The 23,453-nt window shown below is 41.5% G+C and overlaps 1 protein-coding gene and 1 long non-coding RNA gene across 3 annotated transcripts in view; one reads left to right on the top strand and one right to left on the bottom strand.

Annotated features, from left to right (window-relative positions):
* Window positions 1-23,453, bottom strand: part of neurl1aa (neuralized E3 ubiquitin protein ligase 1Aa) — an 82,929-nt gene that overhangs the window by 26,867 nt on the left and 32,609 nt on the right. For both annotated transcript variants that reach the window (XM_085793667.1, XM_085794415.1), the window contains exons 2-3: window positions 11,679-11,929; window positions 11,073-11,394 (exon numbers count right to left, since the gene is read on the bottom strand). In XM_085793667.1, the coding sequence (XP_085649793.1) occupies window positions 11,073-11,394; window positions 11,679-11,929 (573 nt within the window). The remainder of the gene's footprint in view (window positions 1-11,072; window positions 11,395-11,678; window positions 11,930-23,453) is intronic.
* LOC146991054 (uncharacterized) overlaps window positions 1,806-23,453 on the top strand; it is a 607,823-nt gene continuing 586,175 nt past the window's right edge. The window contains exon 1 of the long non-coding RNA XR_015037472.1: window positions 1,806-2,146. This is a non-coding gene — a long non-coding RNA (uncharacterized LOC146991054). The remainder of the gene's footprint in view (window positions 2,147-23,453) is intronic.

The following is a 23,453-nucleotide window of genomic DNA, read 5'->3' as shown; positions in this document are numbered from 1 at the left end:
GAGGAGGGAGAGGAGAGGAGAGGAGAGGAGGGGAGAGGAGAGGAGAGGAGGGGAGAGGAGAGGAGAGGAGAGGAGAGGAGAGGAGAGGAGAGAAAAGGAGGAGAGAAGAGGAGAGTGGATAAGAGGACATGAGATGAATATAAGATGTAAAGGGAACTGGTCAGCTCGGATCATCTGATTGAGGGAAGAAGGTAGAGCTGGATATCCAGGGAGGTTTTGCCATGAACAGATAAACGTTGGTTCGTTGAGGGAGACAGAGGCAGCGTACGCGTCAGTGACTGACTGAGGGATTAAGACACGAAGACTGAAGAGACCAAGATATAAAACAACTGACAGAGAGAGAGAAAGAGAGAGAGAGAGGGATTGTAGGGGAGAGAGATTGAGTCAGAGGGTCTTTGTGCTAGATGTTTGGGATGTTCTTTATTCCCTGGCACAGGCCCAATCCCTAGTCCCTGATCAGGCTGGGCAGCTTTGAACCCGGGGCTTTTGGAAAGAGCAGCAGGCTCCCAGGGCGACACATGGCCATAACAAAGAGTCAGGCAAAACACACACTAAGTCACAAAAGCCCTGTCCCTTAGGTCATCGCCATAATTCAAAATGTGCCGCCCCTTCTCTGCCAATCAGCATGCCAGCACCTCAGTGTTAATAACCTCCATCATAAGGTTCTTATATTAAAGCCGCCTATTTTATTCTTGTGCTCGAGCATGAGGAAGGGTGATAATAGGCTAATTTATTACTGGGAGAGGGCTAACACTCTCAGCACACGCACATCAATCCCTTTCAATCATTCATATTTATAGAAAACTGGTACAAGACTTAAAGCTGCACTACTTCGGTTTTCATATTAGCAGTAGGTCAAGTCACTGTGTATAGTGTGTGCAGCAGGAGGCGTTTTTCAATAAATAATATACACTACTGGCTCAGCACAATACAGCAGACAGTCAGTCACTAGGTCCTAAACACAGTGGAGCATTCAGATGACTCTCCTGTGGAAATATTGGACATTTACTGGATGTTCAAATACACTACATCATGTGGATGTATTAATATGCTTACATGTAAACCACTGTATAAAGCGATAATGTTGATCTTGTAGACTCCAAGAAGTGCTTTCTCCTTGTGAGAACTGTTGGCTTTCTCTCAAGAATAAAGTAAGATCTTGAACTTGTGTGCCTTGATATACTGTATATTATGAATTGGAACTATAGGGATTTACAGGGACCATTATAAAATATCCTTCTTGCCAAATGCAACAAGGGTTTATAACTATATAATCTTTGTCCAATAGAGAACACACTGAACTCTAGGTTTTTGGCACAGTTCTTACAGCATTACACCATTATTTATTTATCTATTTATTCATCTATTTATGGATATTTTTAATGGATATAGGCTTTTGCTATATATCTTGTTTTCTATTGCAGCAATTGCACTTATTTTCTATTGCACTAATGTGAATGCTATCACAATAATTTCCCAGCCTGGGATGAAGACTGTCTGTCTGTCTGTCTGTCTGTCTGTCTGTCTGAGTTTTATAACATTATGTGTTATTATGTTTTTTCAAAATTTGTATAAATTTGTATAAATTTATATTCATGTCTTTTAGTTTTACAACATTGCTTTCACCAAAGTTATTACTGAAATTTGTTAACAAAGCCTGATTGAAATCCAACTGGACAGCTGAACAACCAGAGATTGGACGCATTATCTAAATGTAGGCTGACACTAAAGATTATTGTTATTATTGAAAGCAGTGAGAACAATGTTTTGGCAACTAATGATTTAAAGGTAAAGGTAAAGGTAAAGGTACTTTATTTGTCACATATACAGCTAGTACAGTGAAATTCTTTCTCTGCATTTAACCCATCCCTGAGGAGCAGTGGGCAGCCGCGGTGCAGCGCCCGGGGACCAACTCCAGATTATGAGCCAGTGCCTTTGGTCAGGGGCACTGGCTGGAGGATTAACCTAGCCGACATGTTTTTAGTGGTGGGGGAAACCGGAGCACCCGGAGGAAACCCACGCAGACACGGGGAGAACATGCAAACTCCACACAGAAAGGACCTGGGCGGCCGGGGATTCGAACCCAGGACCTTCTTGCTGTGAGGCAACAGTGCTAACCACTGTGCCACCGTGCCGCCCCCGTAATGTAATCTTGGAACTGTGTAAACGCCATAGTCATTTATTTTACTTACTATGATTCTAAAACTTTAAAACATTCAAATTAAATGACAGTTTTGTTTAGAAACTGACTGAAATGATTAGTTCAGTCTTTAACAGTTGTTGACTGATTGATCAGTCACTTGTTTCAGCTCTAATTCAATTACTGTACCTTTATTTGGAGGTGAAACCAAAAGAGCAACCAAAGAAAGTCTTTATCAGGAAAGTTAAGCCAGGGACTTGGCCTGGGCTGCTTCCAACATGCAGCTTCACTCGTACCATCTGGCTCCTTGTCCAAGTGCGTTTGGCTAACCTCTGCTTTGTTTACAGCCGGCTCCTTTATATTCACCTCACTGGGTTCACCCATCACAGCTCTCACTCAGTGCAGCATTGATATCACTGATAAGATTGATGGGCAAAACTGCAGAAATGTGACCAAAGCAGTAACCACAGCACATGACAAACATGGCTGCCCAGTTTGGGAACATTATTTATGATGTACTTGCTTGAACTGTGCCATAAAAAAGACATTCATGTAATTATTAACTTATCTCAGTCTAAAAAGTGTATGATGAGAGATAGTGCAGGGTGTTTACTGTCCTGGCACTGCTTCAGAAGGAGTCATGCATTATGGAGGGTCTTTGAAAAGCAAAGGGGACTTGAGAGCTAAGTTGACAGCCCAGTTACAACTAGTTTACCTCCAGTAAAAGTTATCTGTCTAATTACTCACTGCTGTTACAGTTCAAAACCAAATGATTTTACTAATATCATCTAATGTACCGTAGAAGTGAGTGTACTGGAGTGTCCAGCAGAGGTAGGTACAGCGATTCAAAACTGAATCTAAAAGCCAAACCCCATGAATGTGGTTTGCTCTTTGCCCTCTGAACTGTCTGACCGACAACCATCAACCACACTCAAGTGGAGAAACACAACATCGGAGGGGTCGCTGCGCTTGATGTCTAGAGGTCTCTGCAAAGCTAAACCCACTACAGACCCCGAACCAGCACCAAAAAGGTCAGATTTACACCGTCTTCTCTGCTCTGTGTGTTTTTGTTGGAGGGTCTGTGTGAAGCATGAGGATTTGTAAGTGCTGCTATTAACTGGGAGGCCGAGTCCTGCCAAGTCAAACACCAGCGCCAGACAAGTGCTCGCAATAATCAAATTATCATTTCTCCCAGAAGTATGGGAACCTTTGTCTATCCCTCTCTCCATCTTCCTCTTGCTGATACGCTGTACTTTGGTCACTGCAGACGATTTAGCAGAAGTAGAAGTAGCCGAGCCCAGACAACAGTGGGGGAATTAAACATTTAAAAACGTTTAATAAGTGTTTGTTTGTCTAAACACTTTTGGACTTTTACAATTAAGTCTGAATTTTAGATGAGCCTATTCTGATCCCTCGGTGAGTTCAACTTGTTGTCATTAGATATGCAATAAATTTTTCATGTTAATTAGTCTCCCACTTGCCATGGGCGTAAGAAAACATTTTCAACTGACACGAGAGGAGAAAAGCAAACTGGATTATAGCACTGAGCTAACCCACTTCTCTTCATTACCTCTCACTCCTCATAAATTCACCCCTATGTACAGTACATTCATCAAATTTGGAATTTTATATTTTTATTATTACTTATTTGAAATTCCTTTGAAACACCTCTGTATTGAGCATTTATAAAATAAAAAAGACTAAGATTTGTTGCGATAAGGCTTTATATATCCTTTGTCTTGTGTTAGCTTTCTACTGCCATCTATGGTGTTCGGGTCAGTTTTGACCCGTGTTTTAAATCAGCTGTAAAATACACTAAAAACATTTTTTTTCATCCAATTTGTTTTTCTTCCCTTGGTTACATTGTTAGGCTCCTGATCCATGAAAATATTGGTTTTAATATTTTTTGGTGTGGGCCCCTGGGCCTTTTTTGTCAGTATGCCCCTTGGCTTCAATTGAACCTTCCTCTTGTCAGCTTTCTGCTACCATCTATGTTGTTAGGGTCAGTTTTGACCCAAGTCTTAAATCAGCTGTAAAACACACTAAAACTATTATTTATCATCCCATTTGTTTCTCATCTCTTGGTTACATTGTTAGGCTTCCTTATCCATGAAAAGGTTGGTTTTGCACTTATGATTTCAGTTTCAACTCTCATTATTGTTCTTATCATTATAACCGGGTCAAAATTGACCCTAACACCACAAATGTCATAATTGTAACCAGAGCAGTTTAGAATTTTGTGACATTTTTTTTGTTTTGTTTTATTTTGTTTAAATTGAAGTTCCTGGCAAAGTCAAAAAGCCTTGATGCTATAAACAAATTTATGTGGTACTTGTATGCATTTAAAACCTGAAAACGGGTCACTGAACGTCAGAGAAAGGATATGTAGCACTAAATGATCCCAGACAAGGCCTTCGAGTCATTTTGACACCTAGAAGATTTGTGCTTTATCACCACTTCCCACACCTGTAAATTAAAAGGGAAACCTCATTGACACAACAGGGTTTAAGCCACTCTCCCACCTGCATCTGGCCCAACCAGCTGGAGAGGTACACATGCTTTTTCCATTAGAGATGACATATTGTACTTTGTTTTAGCCTCGTCAACACTGACATGTTGTGAAAGCTTCAAAACTGGGCGACCCTTCCCCTTGAGATGATCTGCTGTCAGAAATGTGCTGGCTCTTGTGACACAGCTTGTGAAAGACAAAAAAACGAAACAAAAGAAAACAAAGAGCCAGGCCGGCCACAACCTCATCCATCAAACATTCACACATTGTTTCAGTCTAACTGAAACACTTTAGTTTCCAGGATAAGTTTTTCTTTCACCTAGCCCACATCTGTCATGTTTACCCAGAGCACATTTCTGCAATCACTGGTGATTCGTCCTGCAAAATAAACAACGCATGCTACCATAAAAGAGAAGGTGGGGTGGATTGTGGTTCCATACAGGAGATGCATTACAGAAAGAGGAGCTTTTTTTTTGGCATCACATTTCCTAAGTTACTTCACAAAAACAGGCCATTTTCAGAATGTTTCATTCCAACAGCTGCTGTGCCCTTCATCTAGAGTGACAGCCAATACCGCTTCTTTCTGATGCCACAATGCGCCGTGTAATTCGATCCATCACCTGTGGACAATCTGGCATAACACGGCAGATGTCAGAGGCTCTTTTAGTGTTTCCACCACAGGCGTAACCGCACTTCTCCTGACGGACAACACGGACCGGCCTCTGTTCCAGGACACCATGTGGGCTGATTTGTGTCTTTTGGGTTGACGGCGAGATTGGCCCGACTCCTTCTCTGTGACTCAGCCCTGGTTGAGAGGTGTTAGAAGCCTTGTGGCTCTGCAATCAGACTTTATTCTCTTTTCCTTCAGGGAAGTCCCGCAGATGGCCCCTTTTGATTAAAGCTCCTCTGTGACTGACTCATACAATCTGAGTCCTGCAGCCCTCACAACAGCTGGAATTACTCAGTTACTCAGCCTCCTTCCTCGTGTCAAGTAGAGTCCTGCTGTGTGCGTGCACGCGCGCGTATATGAGAGTGACAGCAAAACCTTAGGACCGCGGACATGGCTATATATTAAACAACCTTTGTGGCTTTTTGGATTTCAAGCCTGTGGGGACAGTTTCTGTCCGCCCCACAGATTATCCTGAGAAACTCACATCAGACGCAGGTAATCACCTGCTACCTCAGGCACCTACGCAGGGATGTCACAGATCTTATCCCACACCTTTTCCCTACCTATCAGAAGCCTTATATATTACATAGGTTGCTAAGCAGCAACAGGAAGAAATCAGCTCATGACAAAAGCATGTCTTTACGTAGGTGCGTGTCACACAAGTATTTGTTTGTGGTCCTGAGACCCAGCAATGTATTTTTGTACACTGTAGTGCACATCACATTCAAGCTCATTTCTCTTATATGTTATCAATATGTTATCCTGTTGTTCACTACAGAGGACAACTGGCCCTTTACAATGATATCTTGTGTGTGGGGGTGTGACCTTACAAACTTCCTGGGTCTCTCTTTTAAAAATGGCCGATAACAAGCACATTTTATGGGAAAGAGTAAATGTGAGCATGATATTTTAAGACCGTTTTAAGTATTTTGAGTCCTATCTCAGCAATATTTAAGTGATTTTTCAGAACTGGATTGTTTACTTTTCACATGAAAAAAAGCTAATTTTACTAATGTACACTGTAGTGGACATCGGGACTCTGTAGCCTACTTGTGTTTCGGTCACATGTTTTTCAGGGACAGTTTTTGACAGAGGCTGAGTGAATTATTTACAAAATCATTGGGGGAGATTCAGAAATAGATTTATTGGAGGATGAGAGTCAAAGGAAAGATGATGACCCTGTAGAGTGTAAAAGTCCAGATGAGGAAGAGCCAGATGAGGGAGATCAAGACACAGAGCTGATGAGGTGCACCATCGGCTTCTATGGGCCAAAACCAAAACATAGGATTTTGCGGTTTTAAATCAGTGCAGAATGAATGGCTATAGAAATATGCTCCAGAAAACAGATCCCATGATTTTATTCTTGACTCTTAATAATGATTAATCAATGGAAACTGTTCATGGATGGACAACAAGCTTTTTGTTAAGGTATTAAGCATAGGAGCATAAGAAGCAGCCTGTTTCTCTTTTGCTCTAAAACGTCTAAATGATCAATGAAATACCATCTCAGGAAGAATGTCTAATGATGAAATCACAATGATAATGTAGTTGATAAAAAATAATGAAAACCCCATAGTTGACATTAGTTTTTTTGATATATTACTGTACTTTACAAGATAATTCTAGTCTCTCCATGTACATTATAAGCATCAAAATATTGCACGTTATATAGTCCTGTTGTCCACTACAGTGCACATGTTGTAAAATTAAAATGAAATTCAATTTTCGTATTTTTTTCCTTGCAATTTGTTCTTTACCACCCCAACACTTAATTAATGTAAAAAAAATCAAAAAATCAAAATCAGAATTGTTTTTTTTCTGGGTCTCAGGAGGCATACTGTAAGGGCTGTGCTGTAATGTTCTATTATTTTCTGTCTTAGCTTCATTAGCAGGCTGCAAGTTGGGCCAGGAAAATCTGAAAATTCCTGTCGTGGCGCTTGCAGAGGTGTGAAACCAGCCCTTGTTCCTGTCATGTACGATGTATCCCAGTGGTGATTGCTGCAGGGCGGATTATCACGACGCAGCTTCTATTTCAATCTTTCTACATCAAAGGCGTCCAAAATGTCGCCCGCAGTCATCCTTCGCTTTCTGCTGCCGCAGTGACCTCAGAACAGCCTGGGGATGGTGAAGAGATGATACATCTCAAGACACAAAGGCATGCGCATAAGAAGTCGCTCTGAACGTGTGCAAAGACATTTTTAAAAAGTGAAGTGCTATATACTGTGGAAGGCATTCAGGATGGAGTGTAATTACTACAGCAACTGACTGAGTAAAGCTCAACTGTTTGTTGTTTTCAAATTGTAGAAATACTTTCCACTGACTGACCGTTCATCACTTAATGCAGATATCTATTCAATTTCAGATATTTGAAGGCTCCATATTTTACACTTTTCCAGTGTTTATCTGAAGTGTTTACATCCATAATAAGATGTCAGCTATTTGTACTTTTAAGAACCAAAAGCCATCTCTCTCTGGAACTCTAGTGAGAAAGAGGAGAGGTAGAGAGGCTCTGAACTTTCTTTCCTGGCTCACTGCGTTCTGTGTGATCAAGGAAAAATATAATTGAGATTTTAAACGAGCACTGCAGAGAAAACAAATCTTGTGACGCTATGCAGGCGGGGGCTCCAGGGGGGCGGGGCTTAGAGCATGGCTGTTAGGCAGTAGGTATGAGCCTAGACCTGCTTTATCAATCAATATCAATCAATCAGTGAATGAAAAACATTGAAACATGGAAATCTACCTTTCTGCTACATGCAACCTTTTAAGACAGTATCAGAAATATAGTCAAATCAAGTTGTCTACATTTATGTTTGGGTTATCATAAGATCCAGATTAATTAATTATTTCATAAAGGACAAAAGAGGATGAAATTAATTTTCTGTTGATTATTAGAGCAGGATCCTGTGACCCTGCACAGATAAACAGTGTAGACAAGTGGCACAATCACAGCCTGCAGGCCCGCGTGACAGAGCCTGAATTGCACATGTCTTACTATTAGTCATGATAAAGCAATGCAGCCACCTGTGAGCACAAAGAGCCTTTAAATAAAATGGATAACATAATGTAACAGCTGGAAAGAGAGACATATATATACATACAGTGGTATGGAAACAGGTAGATGTGCTGATGTGATTTGGCAGAGTGAGCAGGAAGTGCAGGCACTGGATTGTGTTTGGAACTGAATGGAGACACCACTGGAGGCCCCCCTGTTCATTTACATTATGAAAGGGCTGCATACACTAGCTGTACAAAATGTCTTTGAGTGAAAAAAAAAAACTTAATCCACCATAGAATTTTAATTCAATCTTTATGTAGGGAGGATTATAGTATTTAGAAAGGAGGCACAATGAATAATCTCACTTGCTGCTGAAAAATGGAGAGAATCTACTGTAAATGTTATGGATCCTAGAGGGGAAATGTGGATATCAAAGCAGCAGAGAAGAGGATGGTAGAGTGGAGAGAGATGGGGATATTGAGAGTGAAGAAAAGGGATTTGAGACAAAATGTCTGCAGTTGTAAGAACACCTTTTTCAGCCACAGCTAAAACCAAATTTGTTCAAATAGGGCGATTTACATGCAGAAAATGGCTGTTTACCACTTCTGCTGCTTTATCTGTGCGTTTCCCGAGCTACAAAGGCTTTAATTGAGAACCCAAGCTCGGGGAAAGAAAAATAAAAGCTCCTCAAATGCCAGATAAAATAAGGAGTGAAAGCAAGGGAAAGGCCTCAGATGTGAAAGCCCTAGGGCTTATCTGAGGAGAGTGAAAAGTTCACGCAGCATTGCGCGCAGAAATGTGATGCACAGAGACGGCACAATTTACCACTGAGTGGCACACAGGCTCTGTCTGGTTTAGATGATGTATTTCTATGTCGACCTTCGGTGGTGTTCTAGCCCTCTGAACTGGCCCCTGTTTGTGAGGGCAAGTGTCATTCATTCGGCCCGCCCCGAGGACCAGAAGCCCCTGCATATGGTCCGATTATAAAAAAAAAAGACAGTAAATGGATAACTTAAGTAGGGCAGAGGAGATTCTTGGTTCTTGATTCAGATGGTGCTGTAGGCAGTGTTTTAAAGGGATCTGCCATTTTTTTTAGAACTACAAAACCTTGGTGGTAAGCTCAGCACGAGGGCTGCTGTGATTTCTTAACTGAATCATTTTCTGCATGTTTATTTTCTTCTGATAAGCCACTGTTATTTCCATTGCACAAACTCATTTATTTTGAGTTTGAGTTATGCCACTTGCCATCAAGAGAAAGTCAAATACAGGAAGGAGACAACAAAGGATATGGATCCCCTTGTACTCAAGACACTGAATTTCTCTCCACATCAGCCTGGGGACACTGTGTCAATCAACACGGCACACAATCACAATCAAATGTGCTATCTATGGGACATTTGACCCCTGGTCTATTTTTACAACATGCAGAGGGGATGACAGCAGTGAATCTCCAGGCAAAACAAGAATGCATATACATTCTCTCACATCAAAGCCTTGGCCATACTATCCTGTGCTATGCTTTCGTGGTATGTAAGCTACAGTAAGCCACATATTCCACATTGATAATACACAACAGTGCATTACTCATAGTGGCCCCCCTTACCCCCCCCAACTGTCGTGCTGCTTTCGTGTAAACACGGGGCCAAATCTTGGTCAGATATAGATAGCCCCTGTTCATTGTTATTCTCTTACTTCATGCATGGCTTTACTGTAAACAGGGACAGGAAGGTAACAGACCTGTTTACAGTAAACACATGGACACAACTACTCCTGCTCATCATCCACAGATATGTGGAAAGTGAAAGCACCAAAGTGTGAAGGTCATCTACCTTAAAGGGCAACTACAGTATGCAAGTCTGGTTGCTTTTCCCTTGTTTTGCTAACCCTCCTCCCAGCCATGTGCATTTGTTTACAACGAAGCCGGCAAGAAATCAATCAATAGAGCGGTACATAACGTTATTTATCATATACGATGTTACCATTTGTTTAGTCTTATCTGTCATAAACAAGAGATTACGGGTTACGGGGCACATTTGTGCCGCAGAGACGAGAGCTGGGACACCGGGGCAGTGGCTCTGATCTTGCATGGTTGGTTTTCAGCCAAAAGACGCTAAGTGGAAGGCAGAGAGTCTCCGTTCTCCCTCATAGCAAGTTACAAGTTATTTATTAAACCATCACATTACTCCGAAGCTGTTTCATTAAGGTAAAAATGTAGCATAGTTAAGATAAAAATCCTGCATAGTTCCTCTTTAACTACTTACACCGGTACAGAATAAACACTGATGACAATGGAGGATGCTTTGATAAGAGTTTTAGGTGGTTTCAGATCATACAGGACACATGCAGCCTTCACACAAACAGGAGCAGCACAGGTTCTATCCATGTGTTTGTTTATCTAAATGAAAACCAATGGAAACACTATTTATACGCATGGTTTTACAGAGTGTTATATGGAGGACTGTTTCATGGCTGGGAGCAGTGAGTCACCACAAGGTTGCCAGGCAATCAGAGGAGCCTCCAGGACGCAATTATGCCTGGCCAAGAAACCATATTATTTTCTACTATATACTCTAAATACTCTACTGTTCTTATAAAACTCTTTTCTATTTCACTTTATAATCACTTCATCAAATTACTGTCAACTAATTGCAAATTATCATGAGGCCTTTGGGGCCCTTGAGGGTGTGGGTCCAGCCCCTAGAGGGTTTTTTTGGGTTGTAATTCAGCCCTGCACCTTACTCCTCTTTAGCAAGCTTACCTAGCAGCTGCACTCCGCGGGTCAGACCGTAAACATCAATGAGGGCCCAGAGGGGCTCAGCTGTGCGAATTCCGCTGAAGAACAACATGGGGCTGGACTCATTTATGCGGTAGAAGACTCTGCCCTTCTTGTCGACCCAAAAGGCGATAACGTTGCCTTCGTTAGCGAACTCCTCGGGCAGGGCCTTGGCCCAGAAGCCGGTCTGAGACACCAGGTCGGGGCAGGCGTACTTGGGCAGGTTGTCTGGGTTTATCCTGGATGGGTCTTTGGAGGTGAAGCCCAGGCGCAGAGCTCCACTCCAGCAGCACTGCTTTTTAGTTATCTGGAAAGAAGCAGAGCAAAAGGAGGTTTGCTGAAGAAAAATAAGATCACTTCCCAGAAATTAGTAACATAATGTTGACGTTTGCAAAAGAAGCTCCAAATCACACCGACTCTCAATTTGTTCATGACTCTACAAAGTTGCTTTTTTTAATTCTGAAACAGTGTAGCTACGGCTCTGAACATTCAAAGTGTCAACCTAACATAAAAAACAGCCCAATGGTTTTGACAGCTTAACAGCTCTCAGACCTCAGAGCTCAAGTGCTCCACTCTGACATAACAAAATACCTTGAGGCGGACTTGCTCGTACAGCGCGATGGGCCTGTTGCTGAAAGTGATCGCGTTGCAGAAGCTGGCCTGCCTCTTGACTGTCTTCTGGGCAACGTCCATAACAATTTGGGAACCCTTGGCATTGGGATGGAACAGAAGTGGGCTGGTGGGAAGGGGCCCACTGACGCTGCCACACTGGATGGGCAGGCACCTCTTGGGTTTGTGGTGGCATCTGTGCGACGTGGATGGGAACGGGCCACCGAGGGAGTCTGTGGGCAGGAGAAGAATAAAACAAAGATGAGTTTCTTTGTCCTAATGAGAAGAAGGAGGGTTAGGGTTAGTCTGACGTCTTTGTTTCCATTTAATGAAAAGCTTTGCATTGCAGAAAATGTGATCAGATATTCACTGTACTGTACTTGGGTCTGTGTTGATTATTTGTGAGCAATGGAGTAATAAGCTGATCAGTGATAATCACACTCTGGGTCATGCAGGGTGACAATCAAATCTCCATTCAGGAGAAGACATCCATCATCATCAAAGCAGAGTCTATTGTATCCACAAGTTTCAGAACGTCATCTATGGTCAAAACCAGAAGCCGGTTTTGCCGGTTTGGTGGAATTGTACGTTTACGTTTCCATGGTTTTCAGTCGTTGTCATAGTTGCGGTAAACACATGGATCTATTAACGCTGGCTTTTAACACGGATGTCAATTTGTGTGATATCCACTGTTAAAAGCTGGTGTGATGATCCATGCGTTTTACAGATTTTCATTGAAAAAACAAAAAAAAATCCATGCATTTACCGCGACTACCGAAACTATGGAAACGTAAACATAAAATTCCACCAGAAAAGAGCAAAACCGGCTTACGTTTTTGACGTTCGGAAAAAGGTGGATATGTCGATATGACCAGTGTTGTGCCTGAACGTGTTCAATGAACGATTGTTCATGAACTAGTTCATATTTTGGGCGAATGTGAACTGAACGGACTGTATTTCCGCTTGATGAACGTTATTGTGAATGCGTTCATTCTGGCGTTTGTGAACGGCGCTCTCTCAAAGTATGACTTTGTTCAGGAGTGTGCCAGAATTCCATAGAGCCTTCCGGGCAAAAACTGTAGCGGAAAAACCAGCCAATCTGGCAACACCTATCAGCTGTTTGGATCAGCGGTGCATGGAAGAGGCGGAGTGATACAGCGCGTCGCGGAGCCTGTCTGTGTGGAGGAATACTGACCCAGTTGGTTAGTAAAAGATGAACGGGGGTTAGAGAGGGAAGTCCAAGTAATTTGACATTTTTGAGAATTTTATAAAATAGTAACGCAATAGTTACTTTTCCTGGGAATTACTTTCATCACGTTGTAACTCAGTTACTGTTTGGGGAAAGCAAAGTAGTAACTATAACTAATACTACTGGTTAAAACTGCTAAAATAATTGCTGTCTGTGGTTCGATATGGGCTGAAGCAATCATTTTGAAAAATAATAGTTTGTAGCAACATATTGAAAAAAAAGAAAAGAAAAAAAAAACTATGAACTAGTTCAGTTTTGGAACCGTGAACTTAGTTCAAAATTTTGAATTATGAACTATGAACTGAACTAGTTCATTTTGAACATTTGTGAATTGAACTTTGAACTAGTTCATCTAGAAAGTGAACTTTCCCAACACTGGACATGACAGTATAGTGCACCCATATTTATACAATTTAAGTATAATACTTCCACATGCTATCATTTGGATGAATTAAAAAATATAATGAAGACATGATTTTTGTTTTTTTGAAGGAACCCAAAAACTACCATCCAGCCAAATATTACACTCAGTCACGGGCCTCATCCCAAAAACCCAGCAGCTCTCTGGCTGCTTGCCAAGAGTTGGGAAGACATGCAGAGGAAGACTTGAGTGACTTGATAATTACATGCATGGGTAGCAAAAGTGTCTGAATTGAGTCTGGCTGAGAGAGGCTGGAGGGGGTACGACCACAGCACTTGAGCGGCTACAAGAATCAACATGTGCTGGGGCAATCTCACAGAGCTGCTAACTGCCAGATTAAAATGACTGAATTAGTATTCTGAGGCTCAACTGTGTTGAATCGTTTGGCTCCGACAGAGACAACCTGATACTCCTCCAATACGTTATATATTAGTGTTCGGAGATGGCAAATGATTTGCAGAAGTCTCAGTATTTTGTGTTTGCACATTCCTGCATTTTGTGGTGAAGTGGTCTAATTTATCATTTCGTTGTGCCCACTTTCTCACAGCTTGTCTGGTGTTACTTTTACATCAGCTAGTCTAGTGTGATTCACATTTTCCCCCAGAGTTCTCACCTGGATTTTTTGCGTGTATTAGAGTTGTACTTGATGACTCAGAAAGCAATAACGCTAGCAACAGCAACGGTGATTGCAGGATAAGTCCCATTAAAGATTCAGTGGGGTGGGTAGTGTAGTGCACTAGATGTCCTGCAGCTGTGATGCATTATGGACTATACTCAGGCTACTGTCACTGAAGGAATCGGTGTGTCTGATTGATTTTCTGCCTGGAAAAAAAAACATCTGCATAAACATCAGCAAACCCTGTTGTTTACTCTTGGTGTATCAGTTATTTATTTGTTTTTTTCCTCCGGTCCAATTCCAGTCAGTTGAGCTGGAGAGTGGAAACATTTCAACACCAAATGTTTGGCCCCCTATCTGTGGGAATAAGAAAAGGCAGACCATCAATCAGTAAGATGATATATGAGACATGGTCCTGTTTCTAACAGCGTTACAGTGTTTATAAGCATGCTGTGGCGTTTCATTCCACCCTGTGGCAGTTGCCTGCTCACGAAAATAAGAGGCTATAATTGAAAATGTCAAAGCGATATTTTGGTTAATATTCAGTTTATGCTGCTTTGGAGTCTGTAATAATCGCAGGGAATAGTCTCATTTGAACAAAACCTCTTGATTCTTGGACCAAACAGATGAAAGCTAACACTGCAGCAGCAGATGTCCTGTGGCGTCCTGATAAGACCATGCAGCTCGTCTTAGAAAACAACACGCTTTTGTCCCGCCACTCTTTCTTTGTCTCCCTCTTCTCCCTCTTGTCTGTTTTTATCTAGTAATGGCCCATCCAGTTTTTCACCCAGCACACGTGTCTACTGTTCAATCTGGCCACAACCTAAGAGCATCGTTGAGGCCTTTTGTCTTTAAGCAGAGCCACGGGAGAGCGGTTGTTGAATGTGGCGCACATGCTCCCTGGCACACTGAGCTGAATGCATTACTGGGGTTCCAAAGAGGCGCAGCTGCTGTAGAGGGAAACAGGCAATGTGTGAATTCATGTTCCTTAGCAACCCCTCGTATCTAAAGGTCTCGATCAGCACACTCTTTCACTCAGCGGCTATCAGCTCCGATACAACAGATGCCTTTTGTTTACTCAGACACAACAACATGATATATATAGTGGGAGATTCTTGCTTTCTGCAGCTCCACTTGTGTCTGTGTTTTAGTCCATTCAAACTAAAAGGGGGCAAGAGTTTACATAGCAAAATTTATTCATTTGTACTGCTCCAATAGATCTTTTAATCAAACGCATTTAAGCATCTAATTTGGTTAAGTGATTTTCTCTTTCCAAGCTAGTACCTCGTCAGTCAAATCATGTACCATCAAACATAATAAGACATCTATAATTATGTTGTTTATTTATTGTCATGTTTTTTTCTTCTCAGTATTACATGTATCATTATTGTTTTACATTATTCATTCATCTATGTATTTTTCCTTCTTTTTCTATATTCACTGTATAATCACTAACTTTTTTCTACTTATTTTTCGTTATCATCTTATCATTGTTATCGATGTAACAAATTTGGTTTTTCAATAGTTCTTCATGGTGTGAGGTTTTCATATAAGCACTTATGGGTTTCATACCTCCATTTTGCACATCCCAATCATAATGACTGTTAAATGATATGTTTGTGCAAAATAAATAAAATAAAATAAAAAATAAAAAAGCTAAGCCGTCAAAATATGACAGTAAATCACACCCACCCACACATACACACCTGACTATTACTGACCACTCTTCTAATGTGTAAGTGAGGTGTAAGAAAACATTCAATTTCTTAAAGGCTGATCTCATCCATTTCAATAGCAAACAGCAGTCAAAGCTCAGTTGTTTAGTCATTTGTACTGAATGTGCAAAAACTGCACCTGGTTAGTGATTTGTATACTTCCTATGTCAATTATTCAATGTTTACCCAAATTTAGCATTTCACTGATAAAAAAAGAGGACATCCCCTCCAGTGAGCTTAATATGATAAAGTTGATGTGCTTCAATTAAAGTGCTCAAATGTACTCTTTTGGTTCAATTTCAACCTCAATTGTGAGCAGCTATAGCAAGTGAACATAGTGGGAGAGAGACTGAAACACAGCATAGCAGATACACACAGCATGGCTCAAATGTATTTATATACTGCTTTAATTGTTGAGGTAATTATTTCCTACTATGAAATCAGTTAAAATAGTCATACAGGCTAAAGCTGCCTTGCTAGCATGTACCACCTTGTAGAACACCTACTGTCCAGCTGTATGAAAACTCTCCATAGTCCCACCTGAGGTTTATACACTGAGAGCCTGTCTTAAAGGGATATTTCAACATTTTGGCAAATTCGCCTATTGCCATAATCCCTATAGTTTAAGGAGTAGGGTCATTACCTGTAATTGTCGGTGCAAGCTCAGCGGGGCAGAGACACAAGCTGCTCAGCTAAGGCTACGGAGGCTCATGGTATTTCTACGTTTCCCTCATCAAACTAAATACACAATCCAACAACTCCAAAACACTCTGGTGGACAAGTTGTGACCTGCACATTCGCCACACTATGAAATGATAACGTATAATTATGTAATATTACAACACATGAAGCAAATACTCTGAACTACTGCCACTTTTGAAGTCACTCTGCCGATGTAGTTCCAGTTACGTATTTACTTTGAAAACAACTCTTGTAACGTTTCATTATTATCTCATAGCATGGTGAATGTGCAGGTCACAACTTGTCCACCAGAGCATTTTGGAGTTGTTGGATTGTGTATTTAATGAGTTTGATGAGGGCAAGCCCGAAATTTATGTTTTATGTGTACTGTAGCTCGTGTCTCTGCCCAGCTTATGGCAATAGGGGAATTTGCCAAAATGTTGAAATATCCCTTTAACTTCCTGGGTTGTATTTTATTTCTACACTGTAGCGTCACGCCAGCGCCATCCCATATGGTGTTTGGCCTGAGGTCTGTAGCCTATATGTGAGCATGTGTTATGAAGTGTGTGACAGCAGCATTGTATGTACTGTACTTTGTATACATTTAAACAAAATGTTTTTCGGGCACACAGTAGCCCTAGCGGTTATGTTTCATCACACACTCTTACATCCCATTGTGTAGTTTTAAGCTATTAGACGGACCGCAGCAGCCTCGGGCCTGACGGCTGGTTTCAAGACACCAATTACCTCAGCAACACTCTGGAGTATGCTCATGTCCTGGGAGCCTGAGATGTGACCCCTTCATGTAAACAGCTCCAAACTGGCCCCTGTTAACATCAATCTGACAGCTCTTGTAAACTCCTGTTTGTGCACACAGCTTTATGCTTGTGTTATCTGGGCAAAAGCAGTTTTTAACGGCCTCACAGGAGCCATTTTTGCCAAAGGTCAAGGATTTCTTATTATGAACAAACAGGGCGAAAAGCTTGTATTCCTCTTCCCCGGAGTTAGAGGTCTTTATCCCACTAATAACAACACAGACACACAGACACACACACAAAACAGCCCTCATCACAATACACAGGCTTGTGTGCAGCTAATACCCGTCATACCTCAGTGAACATCTTTGTGGAACATTGAGCTAATCTCTTGCCATTTCATTTGGCTGATGATGATGAATGAGAGGTGAGCTTTGTGTTCTTGGAGGAGCACATGTTTTCCTGCATGCGTACATTACACACAGACTTCAGTTGCTCTTCAGCCGTAAGCCAGGAAGGCAAATAGGATTTTATAGGCGGGAGAAAACTATTCAAATATTTGCTCAGTATCAGGTATAGGCAAATGATTTCCTGGTTCTATTCATCTGTTCTCCAAATGCACCATTCCTTATGGAATTGGAACCTGAAACTCTCATCACACACTATCTCTCTTAGCAGAAAACACCTTGGTATGCTGAAATAAACATGGACATGCAGACACTGTTGACCCACATCTACAGTACCATATACATACATACTGGGTCTCATTCATGAAACGTGAGTAAATCTGTGTGTAGATTTGCACATAAAAGCTCACTCTACTAAAACTCTACTCCGGATTCATGAACGGTGCGGGAAACTCAGATTTGATCGTAAACACGTGTGTAATTTCATGAATGCCAACCCATCGTAAACTAACAACACGCCCCCGGTGATCAGCAATTAGCATAGATCTCCATACATGAATAGCCATATAAGGAGATCCTGACCACCATATTAGGAGGTAGGTGCATCCTGCTCACCTGCGGCCATGACGCAAACGAGGAAAGAGGGAGAGAGAGAAAAAAAGAGATCACGGATCGAAGTCATTTTGGGCAAAGTGGAGTCCAGAACAAATATTTAATTCTCTTCTGTTAGTAGTGGTGTGACTGGGACAGGTCAAAGGCGTGGAGGGAAGAAACAGATTTAGTGAATTAAGTAGGCCTATCCTTGTTTGATTAAAGAACCGTTTAAGAAGTAAAGCCAGAATAGTTCGATATGAAACATGAAAAAAAAAAAAGAAAATACACGTAACTACAGAGCTACAGCAGCGACGGGAGGAGGAGGCTCTTCACAGCCTCAGCTGTAGAGGAGCATGGTTGTATCAACACATGAAGTTATATAGGCAGGTTATATTGTTACAGATGCACCAGCCGTCTGTCACAGCTTCATCCAAACCGGTGCAGACTGCGCTGCTGCGCAGGGTCAAGTGTGCGTCCACCGAGCGTGTAGCAACACAAAAAAGTTTTTTCCGGTTTTATATCAGATTATTATCATCATTAGATGGAGCCTTGACGTGTTTGTGCGTGTCCGATCCCTAAAACGTCTCTCTCTCCAAATATTTCTAATTGTTTGTCATGTTTAAATTACGTGTTTCAAAGGCGTTGGCGTATTTTGAACATGAGAGAGAGTAATACGGATTAAAATTGTAATTTTCAACAGTGACAAGCAGTATTTATTTGCATTCCTACATTTACACAAGCGCTGCACACAGTCCGGAGCAGGTGTAGATTTTGTGAGTAGCTACGAAAAAATCAGCACTACTAAAAGATTGATGAATGCGGAAATCCGCGGAAATTTGCGCTGCTCAGGGTTTACACACAAATCCGTGCTGCTCACGTTTCATGAATGAGACCCACTGTATATATAACCTGTGCCTAATTTTAGCACCATGAAAATATGGATGAGTCTGTAGCATCCAGTCACAGCACCACACTATCAGTACAGCACAGGTAGCCCCATCCAGGCAGAGCCAATCCTTGTACTTGTTGCTATGTAAAGACCGGCTTAACAAATCCTCTGAGACGTTAGCAGAAACAAAGGCGCACGCACGCACACACACACAGCCTATGTGGATCTGAGATGGCCTCAGATGTCAAATCTTTAAAGGGACAGTTCAACACTTTGTCAAATTCGCCCATTACCATAACCCCTATAGTCATAGGGGTAGGTTCATTGTCTTTGATTGTCGATGCATGTTGTTCTGAGATCGGTGGGGCAGAGACGCGAGCTGTTCAGGTAACGGTAGATGCAGTAGGTCCCCCGTCACTCATCAAACTCATCAAATACACAATCCAACAACTCCAAAACGCTCTCCTGGAGAAGTTGTGACCTGCACATTCACCACACTATGAGATAATCATATATGTAAACACACGAAGCAAATACTCTGAACTACTTGCGCTTTTGAAATCACTCTGCCCAGCAGTGTCTGGAATGTAGTTTCTGTTTCTGTTTCTGCATTTGCCTTGAAAACAACTCTGTCTCGTATCGTTTTGGAGTTGCTGGATTGTGCATTTGATGAGTTTAATGAGGGACAGGGGACTACTGTATCTACCGTTAGCTGAGCAGCTCATGTCTCTGAAAACAAATCTGAAAACAACATGCACTGACAATTAAAGGTGATTAACCTACTCCTAGTATTATTGTGATTATGGCAATGGGTGAATTTGACAAACTGTTGAACTATCCCTTTAAGCCATCAGCCATGAAAATATCCAGGCATACAGGCTAATGCGAGAAGAAGTAAAATGGGCCAAACAACAAATTCTCCCATGTGTACATATCGAGCAAAACCTGTCATGTGCTTTCTGTTACAAACACATTCTGCCTCATTTTCACATCAGGTGGACTGTTAAAGTCTAAAATTCAGTTATTCTATTCTAAAGATAAAAAAACAAGCAGCTGGTCTAAGGTGTAAAATATCTCTCTTCCAGCTTCAGTTCTTTATTTGATTTTGCTCAGTAAGTCTGTTGACAGTGTCATTTACAACGCCGCCAACAAGCCTGGAGGGCAGTGACAAACAATATCTTAATGATGTTTACATAGCAGTGTCTGGATGATGTATTCAACCCCAATGACTCATGACAAAAAAGCATTTCAGCCTGATGTAACACCAACTGTGAAATGAATCACGCAATAATAGTGATGATTAATTACCCACATTAACATTTAGCTTAGATGCTTAAAAGCACAGCTCAACCAAGATGGCTTTATGTGCTGCACACTCCTACATAAGCTTGTGTAACGGTTCCTTTTACAGTGGAGTTCACGGGGTGTTACATTTCCTCCTCTTGCTGATGTCCAGAGTCCCTTGCATATGCATTTACAGTATACATGTGTGACAGATGCAACACAGTGTGTGTGTGTGTGTGTGTGTGTGTGTGTGTGTGTGTGTGTGTGTGTGTGTGTGTGTGTGTGTGTGTGTGTGTGTGTGAGAGAAACCAAATAGTCTGTGTGGTGCTCAGTAACAGGGAGGCTACTACTGCAGCAGTACTGATAGAAACCATAGCTGTGGCTAGTATTCTACCTGGGGACAGATATACCAGGAAGTCATACAGGTCATCACTCATTAGACGGGCTGTAATGAAAGGCCCTGACATCCTGCAAATCAACTGCTTCAGTTTTGATGAACTGAGCTAGACTTTCAGTCGTGGTAACATTTCATGGTGGGGGTTTCCACTATGACACCAATCAGACCAGCCTCAGGCGACCCTGTTATTTAAAACTCTTTACTCTAGACTGGCTATGATACACTTTTTGCCTTATGGCAAAACGGCTTCTCTTTTTTTTTGCAGTGCACGTCTGTAACTTTTCTTTCACCTTCAGCAAGTGATGTTATTTCTTTGAATCTGCTAAGAAACTAATATAGTCACCAATCTGCTTCGGTCAGTTTATCTTTACTAGTTTTCATTCATCAATTAGCTCTGGTCTCTCCATTCTGCTGCTGTTTCTTCGTCAATCTATGGTAAGTTACAGTAGCACATAAAACTCAACTGTTCCTGTTGATATTTCACATTAAAAGCTTACAATTGAATGGTAGGATGTACAGCATTTCATCTGAAAATTGTGCAGGAAGCAATGGACCAAGGGACAGCATGAGCAGAATGCTTGAAAATCATTAGGCCCTACTGAACGCAAACAGTAGAAGAGAAATGTATATGTTTGAATATTTATGGTACGTAGACAGATGACGCCCCTAGTCTCAACTGACCTATTTGAATTACTAAACAATTCAGAGATACTGCTGATGATTCAGAGGTCTGGCACAGAGCTGAACTTGTAAATCTAGGGCTGCAGTAAACAATCATTTGCACTATCAATTAACGCATTGAGCGTCTTTATGATCACAGTGGAAGGGTTAAAGAAATGTCTATCACACCTCTCACCACTCATGGGAATACTATCACATTAGTTTCTTTGTCCATGCAACTGCAGAAAACCAAAACGTGTTCTTTTTGCGAAAATACAAATTTGACAAAAGAGGCAAATAAGTGATTCTTCAGATATGAAAACGCTCTACTTTCTGCATGAGGAGGCGTTTTGGTATTCATTAAAAATGATCCAGTCTGCACAAGCTAAACCAATATGCTCTAGTTTCCTATCCTGTGCTTACCATAGGCTACTGTAGAGACACTCTGTTATCAATAATTCACACCCTACTGACATGGCAGAGAAAGGTGAGACAGCAAAGATGATCAAGTCTGACTGACGTCACCCACTACAGTCCGCTCCTCATCCTACTCTTACCACATGTTCTTCACAAACGGGATTACACAACAGCAATCAATAAGTAATAATATCACATGACTGAATGCAGTGCATTTTCTTTTGGCTGTGGAAGAGGGGAGGCTGGTGGAGAGGCTTAAGTGTATATTGACTGAGAGATGCTATTCAGTACTGGTTGGGAGTCATTATGTGGTGCTTCCTGGAAGGGAACCTATCATAATGGCTGCTACAGACACAAACACATTTTGCATGTATACTGGACAAATAGAAAGATTAGGGTTACACATGAGGGGATCTGTGCCCTGTGTCTTATTGAAGACAAAGACAGTTGTCCCAGATCATGCTTCCTTAAATCAGAAGAAGTGAGAATTACATGCATGATGCTGAAACACCCTCTTAAAGGGATATTTCAACATTTTGGCAAATTTGGTAAATGCATGGGTAAATGCAAAGCCACCGATGCGCGTTCCCGTCGGGGGCAGTCGTTTTTCAGGAAAGGCGTCTCTTTTCGGCACAACACCGGCTATGCATTCACCTCGAAAACAACTCTTTCTCATAACGTTCCGTTATTATCGCAGAGCATGTGCAGGTCACAACTTGTCCACCAGAGCGTTTTGGAGTTGTTGGATTTTTATTTGATGAGTTTTGAGGGAAAGCCCGGAAACACCACGAGCCTCTGTGGTGTTAGCTGAGCAGCTTGCGTCTCTGCCCCGCAGATCTAAAAACAGCTTGCACTGACAATTAAAGGCAACGATCCTACCCCTAAAACTATAGGGATTATGACAAAATGTTGAAATATCCCTTTAACTATGACAAATACAATGTTCGTGTCATTCTATAGCGACCGCCGAGGCTTGATTAAAAGCTCTGTGTAAACTCAGCATGAAAGAAAATGATAAATATTTTCAATGGTGGCTGACGCCTTGCATGAGTTATTTACTGTATATTTCATTTATTTGCTACTCAATAAGCCGAGGCATATCCAGTGACGTTCCTGAGATCCGATCTGTTCTGAGAAGTTAAGAAGCTTGACTTTTTAAATGGCATCTGTGCAGCTCTGTATAACTTCACATTTGGATACTGAATCAAATTCAGTTCGAATGGAGCCAGACGCTCTATCGAATGAGCCTGTGCAGCCTCAGACACTGGCCCACTTTCAGTCAATCGGGAGCACAGAAGTGGCGCTCCCACACACTCGGCAGACTCAATTATGCAACCGACTCAGCAAACACTGTTTGGATGTGCTCTGGTGCTTCCCACCTGAGAACAGCCTGCAGAAGCGCAACTTTAGAAAGCATAATCTGCTCCTCGGTAACAAACACCTCTGGTAATGTAAATGTTAACAATGAGTATGTAATTGTGACAATTTTCTGGGTAATACATTTCAATTTAGGAATGCTTAGTTCTTTCAAAGAGTGAACTGAATTTCCCCAAAGCGCACACATATACAGGAACACATCAGTGGAGGAGTTCAAAAATGATTCTCTTAAATTTAGATCAAAGAAAGAAGCAGAGCAGGCAATCAAGTGCTTTCTATCAATGGCTGTGGGTTG

The sequence above is a fragment of the Trachurus japonicus genome, chromosome 1, assembly GCF_045865225.1.
Source record: "Trachurus japonicus isolate A0001 chromosome 1, Traja_1.0".
NCBI lineage: Eukaryota > Metazoa > Chordata > Actinopteri > Carangiformes > Carangidae > Trachurus > Trachurus japonicus.
The sequence above is the reverse complement of the archived record's forward strand: the minus strand, read 5'-3'. Positions and strand labels throughout refer to the sequence as shown.